General features: G+C 48.0%; 1 protein-coding gene across 1 annotated transcript in view; it reads right to left on the reverse strand.

Moving 5' to 3' along the window:
• LOC112267356 (mitogen-activated protein kinase kinase kinase 10) overlaps nt 1–5,572 on the reverse strand; it is a 40,605-nt gene extending 35,033 nt beyond the window's left edge. Inside the window, exon 1 of the mRNA XM_042297099.1 lies at nt 2,420–5,572. Within this exon, the coding sequence (XP_042153033.1) occupies nt 2,420–3,419 (1,000 nt within the window). The 5' untranslated portion in view covers nt 3,420–5,572. The remainder of the gene's footprint in view (nt 1–2,419) is intronic.
• Nucleotides 5,573–6,465: the final 893 nt, after the last annotated feature.

Here is a 6,465-nt window from a genome sequence, read left to right on the forward strand (position 1 = left end):
CCTCTGCAGTATAGAGGGGTCTATCTGACCCGTGTGTTTCCATAGAAATATAATCTATAGACAGGGCTTAGAACTTTCTAACCCGCTGCTAGTCCACCCATTATAGCATCATTGACTTGAATGGGGAGGTCTGTTCTATAGATTATATTTCTACGTGAGTTACAGTAGCCAGGTGATCAGTAGTACAGTATTTCGTGACCGGATGCTGAGTCATGCCCATATACTGTACAACTCAATGCAGTGGCAGCAGACACGTTAGCCATCACAGGGTAGAGTTTCCAAGACCTCTTTCTAAAGACCCATTATCTAGGGCAGGTTGAATTTCAACTTGGTCAAATCACCTGATCAATAATGTTTTTAATTGAATGGCTATCAACTAGGGCCATGTTTTTGAGAATTTGTGGTTATAATGACGCGATTGTTCACATGACCACATTCTTAGCGCTTCTCTCGAGTCAGCCTACTATATGTGCTTATAAACTGTTATAACAGTTATATTCGTATTTATTTAGATTTTGCTGCTGGCATGAGAGCCAGCACACTCTTGCCCTGAATCATATGACCCAAGGAGGATTGTGCGCCACTGAGAGAGTGGGCTGATTCTGGATCAGTGTGACAGGTACGGCTAAAGGGACCACGGGACAGCGACCTGCCAACCCACAAACACCGCTGTCACATCACTCTAAGGAGGTCACCGTAATCAGATTATCCCAGTTAGACAGTCAGGCTCACTATTCTAGCCTCAGCCAGGCAAACAACAACACAGAGAGAAAGGCAGAAACACACACCAACACACACACTACAAATACAGTGAGTGGGAAGAGGAGAGGTTTGAGGGCCGGCCAGATAGGTGGGGAAGAAACAGAGAAGAAGCTGTGGGGCCTAAAGCTTCTCCATAACCGCAGTGATGCCAAACGGGCGGCGGTTTGAAGCGGATATCTGAGACCTGTACACCTGGACAATGAGCTGAGGTGTAACCCTAAACTAAGATGAACCACTGTTTATCTCCCGCTCTCTCTCTCTCTCTCTCTGTCCCTCTCCATCTACCTCCCCAATCGCTTTTCCCTTTTATTTCTCTTATCTTTCTTCTCCCTCTCTGTCCCTCTCTTTCCTCCCTCATCTTTGTAACCTCTCCTCTCTCACCATCTCATTTGCTTCCTTCCCTCTCTTCGTTCCCTCTCTTCCTTTCCTTTCTCCTCTCTCTTCCTCCCTTCCTCCCTCCGGGCTTCACCGAGGCAATGTAAACATCGTCTGATCACATACTTGAATAGTTTAGCTTTTTTTTTTGAACGGGACGCAGAGAAATGAGACGGCGTGACAGATTGAGACACTCCTTTGAAATCATCTTTTTCACACGGAAATAATTCCAAGTGAAGGAATTGACATTTGCGCCGGGATGCTGACAGCTGGATGACTCAACACAGCCCAGTGTCGTGGAGGCAGCTCTGTGTTGTTGCCAAGGCTTCGCCATCCAATACCCATCTGATCCCTATCATCACAGCTACTGAGGGAGGGGCAGCTTTTCACATGGCGGCTCTCGCCTACATCACGGCTTCACAAACCGGGGAGCGATTAGGAACCGTACGGAAGATCTGTGAGCTGGGTGTTTTTAAGCTACAGACACTCCAGATCATCTCTCTCCTTCACAAATCTCTGGACTCAGCATCCTGTAGCCTCAACTCGTACCTCTACACCCCATCCCCCATACTCACGTCACACACAGAGACAGGCCCACGTACACACACACTCACACTAACACACAGTGCCCCCAATACACCAACAACTGTGACTTTAAACAGCAAGTAGTACAAAGGACCAGAAATAGCTTGGCGAGTTGCAGAGCAGAACTGCTGTCCTTGAGGAGGGGTGGTAGAAAGAGGAGGACGAGAGGAGAGGATGGGAGGAGGGGGGAGGATGGGAGGAGGGGGGAATAAATGCCAGGGGAAAGATGGCAGAGAGAGAGCCAGCTCTCCAGGCCTATTCTTACCCTGTCATTCTCAACTCAATGGTCTGTGTGTCAAACAGAAGACCTCTCTATTTCGTTTCATCCACACGATACTTAAATGAACCCATCAACACGAGGGTTAACAGTATGTATTGTACTGCACATTCTGTAAGTGTCCACTCATCCATCCTCTGTTAAATGAATTTCATATACTATACTTCCCTTAACTGGAGACTGGAACTAAAATAGGCAATAATACAGTCTGTCTACGGCCTATGAGGCAATCAACTGTGTGTGCATGGCTGATTCCACATGCAAACAAACCAACGGAAAGAACGAACGCGTTCCCATTCTGAGTGTGATTTGCCCCCCAAACGTTTTATATTTGACATGAAATAGGAAAGGACTCATTTGGAGCGAATGATATCTTTGAGACGGCAGACTGGAGTGGGAGACGAGTGTTGGCATACTCACTGTTGCTCGACTTGAGGTCTCTGTGTATAACCGGTACAAAGGTCTGATTGTGTAGGTAGTCCATCCCTGTGGCGATCTGCACGGCCCAGTTCACCAGCACCCTGGGGGGTACCTTCTTCCCAGCTAGGGCTCTGTTCAGGGCCCCCCCGCGGGCGTACTCCATCACCAGGCAGAGGTTGGGCTCTCGCAGGCATACCCCTATCAGGTTGATGATGTTGGGGTGTCTGAGCATCCAGAAAAGCCTGGCCTCTTGTCGTACGCTTTCAGCTGTAGCGCTGATGTCCTCGTCCGGGTCCTGCCTGGCAGCTTTAACTGCCACCTCCTCCCCTTGCCACATCCCCCTATACACCTTCCCAAACCCCCCCGCCCCGATCACCTCCTCCAGCACCAGCTCTGTGAAGTCAATCTCCAGGGGGCACCCCTCAGGCACCCCACCCGCCACCAGCCCTCCTGGGGTTAGCTGCGGGTAGCTGCCAGCGTCCCTCCGAGTAACGTAGTTGCATGGGAAGATGCCCACCTTGTCCTGGATCTTGCCCGTCCACCAGCCCTCGTCCCCGGACACTTTTGAGTCCTTGGAGAGGACCTCCAGGAGGTCCCCGCGCCGCAGAGTCAGCTCCTCGTCTGCCGTGGCCTCGTAGTCAAACACGGCCGTCCAGTAGGGGTTGGAGGTGGTAGAGCCGCCCTGGTGGCCAGGGTGGGAGTCTGAAGAACCAGAGGAGGAGTTCCAGCTGCTGCCATTCTCAGCCTGGACAGCTGTAGCAGCACACACCGGGGGAGCGGGGGTCATGTGCGGGGGCATGGAGGAGAGAGGGGGGCCATAAGGGGGGCCAAGGGGACCAGCGAGCACGAGGCCAGGAGGAGGAGGGTCGCAGCAGCCCCCACAGCTGGTGCAGGGCAGGGGGGCTGCTGTGCTGCTCGCTCTGGCATACGGGTCCATGGCTGCCCGGCTGCTGGTCAGCGGTGTGGGCCTGCCCTCTGTCAACTCACACACAAAATCCATGCAGGGCCCATCAGCTGAATCCAGGCCTCCTTAACCAGAGGAGTGACAGATCAGTGGACAGGCAGGCCAAAGCTCCACTGTCCCATCACTGGCCCCGTTTACTGGGGTAGTTCCAGTTCCTGTCACCAATCATGTGTGTGTAGCAGTCTGTATTACCATGTATAATGCAGTGTGTATTTAACATGTATACCTACGAGTTCAATTTGGGGTGACCCCTGGCTATCCCTGAGAGAAGCTACTGATTATTCTCCCATGTATGTTCTAGAAAGCTACCAGAGAGTCAAGGCTGGCCAGGGAAAAATCCCAATGTAGACCATGTGTTCCCTGTTCAGTAGCTATGAGATGAGGTTCTGGTGGATGGGATAGCTTTGCGCTGCTCAGGAGAGCATGCTCAGGATCTGAACATGGGTCTCTGTGACATCCCACACTGCTTTTACGACTACTGTAGGGGGGCTGTGGGAGGGGCTTATGATCCTCAAAGCATCTATTGCTATTTCATATTAGACTACAGATTTGATTTACTGCGTCCCTCTCAAGACTCAGCAAGAGCTGGATGGTCTCAGTTGAGCACAAAAGTTTATTCTGTTGTCTTAACATTTTTATTTCCTTGAATTTTTGCCCTGATGAATAATTCATGGCCAACGCTGCACTTCATTTCGCCTCCTTGAGAACAGATCCTGACACAGAGATTTAAAGAGGCAAACTCACTCCTCTCCCTGGAGATTATGAGAGGCCAAAGACAGCGAGGAAGCCACGCGACAGTTAAAGGAGATCCCACATCTAAATCGGCTATTTATAAATCAGTTGCACCACGTGTAACAAAACATTTGTATTATAAATAGTTTCACCTGTGTAGTTTAACATCCTCTGAGCAAGGATCGTTGTTATTTCCAATCAAGCGCAGCGCAGAAAAATAGCGCTTGTCTGACATCTCGTTATTACAGGGTCATTGGCTTTTTGACAGCGATGAAAGACCCTTGTCTTGACGTCTTATTTCGTTGAAATGTCGATTGAAATATTTCCCTACTTTGCTGCTGCCTACGCCTACATCGATCAACGTATACGCCCGTTGAATGTTCTTAAAAAGCCCACTCCTCCATTTTTAGATGGGGAATTACGGCGGACAGTGTTCAGGCAAACATCATTGAGTGACTGTACATTTTGCACCTTAGTAGTCAGCGAACATCAATGATTGATCGTTCGTCTTGTTACATTGTCCGGCTTAAATTCTGCGCTCTGTAACGTTTCAATAAACACGATACAGTGAGCGTTCACGAATGCGCGAGTTATCGCGACAGAAACGTATACATACAACGTGTACAGAACAGTCTGTTGTAGCCATAATTATCTTCGCGTCAATTTTGTAGGCTATAAGACGATGCTCATTCATAACATCTGATACATTTGTAATCATAAGTAATAGCCTTGTCTAGTTATATGGACACAATGTTGCACATTTCAGTTATTTGTGATCAAAGGTCCCCCGCACCTGCTGGCTCTTAACGAATATATTTCAGTGCTTTTCGACACCTTCACACGCTATGTTAGAGACCGAAATAGCCTACAGTAATAATACATTATGTGTTTTGTGAAAGCATTTGACTGTAATTCCAATTGCAAATATTTGTGTATCTCTGATTCGAGTTGACGTGATAAAGAATAAGGCGATTAATCGTCTACGGTAACGTGTTTTCTTTGGCTTTGATAGACAGATGCACCATCCTCGAGGCAATAATAATAACAACAATAATAATAATAATAACGTAACAGGTCTAATAAAAGCCTAATTCTTCCTTTTGGTGCAACATTGAATTATAATCCTGTCTTTATGCGTATATAGCGTCTTGTCTTCTGGTTCAAATAAACCAAATATGAAATATTCAAATATTTACGGAAAAAAAGCCTGACCACTGTTCATCACAACATCCATTGACATTGTCGCATGGGCGTGTGATCGCATCCAAATATCCACCATCAGATTCCATAATCCAATTCCACAAAATGAATAGTCTTGGAGTCCTTGCTCATCTGGGTCAGTCGGTTGGCCACTTGTCCTTCACAATCAAATCGCTTTTTTCTCCAAAAGACGTGCCATTTCTAGACCGAGCTGTCAGTCTCTCGGCTGACTTTGTATCCAAATACACCGGCTGTACTGGGGGTGGAATATGCCGTTGTATTCTGGGTAGTGTAGTTTCTTGAGGAGCCTACATCCACATAGGCCTTTATGTCTCATAATTTGGACATCGCTTGGACGACCAAATTAACTTTTGCTTCATTTTGATCATAAAAAATCGGGTTTTAAAATAGTCTATCTGTTAAGCCTAATTTTTATGGGTGACCTATGGGGTTAAGGCATTGCTTGACTGTACAACAACAGCCTATACTGGTCATTGTCAGTTAACCTTGGTCATTAGGCTGATGTTTTGTGGACCAGTGGGTTGAAATAGTTTTTCATGGTGTGTGTGTGTATAACACTGTGTAGCCTGTGTGTGTCATTGGCACTTGTGTGAGAGAGCATGCATGTGTGTGTCTCCAATTATCACACAGTATGATAATCACACTGTCTAGGAACGTATACAACTCTATTTTATTGCAACTTACAACAACAAGCTTAATGCAATACAATCCCATCACAATTTGGTAGATGTTTATCACGCAGATATCAGGAGACAATACAATTTAAGACTGACTAAATGGAACCTTGGCCCCACACTGCCCCCTGGTGATTAGGATGGATGACACCTAGACATGATCAGGGGCACCTTCCCTCTCTAGGGCTCCATTGGCTCCCTCACCCAGTCCACCTCTAGCCTCCCATACATGCTCTCCAGAGGGGTCCATGGTGTGGCTGTTGACCTGCCATGGCAGGGGCAGCCCATGGTGGAACTGGAAGGGGGGGCCTTTCCAATGATGATCTGGCCCAGGGACACCTGGATGGCCTACCTGGTCTGAAGAGGGGACAGGGTGCAGGGGTAGCGCTGGACAGCCCATGGGTCATCCAGAGGGCCAAGCCCTTTCACCCTTGATGGGCTCCAGTCTGAAGTGT

The sequence above is a fragment of the Oncorhynchus tshawytscha genome, linkage group LG14 (assembly GCF_018296145.1).
Source record: "Oncorhynchus tshawytscha isolate Ot180627B linkage group LG14, Otsh_v2.0, whole genome shotgun sequence".
NCBI lineage: Eukaryota > Metazoa > Chordata > Actinopteri > Salmoniformes > Salmonidae > Oncorhynchus > Oncorhynchus tshawytscha.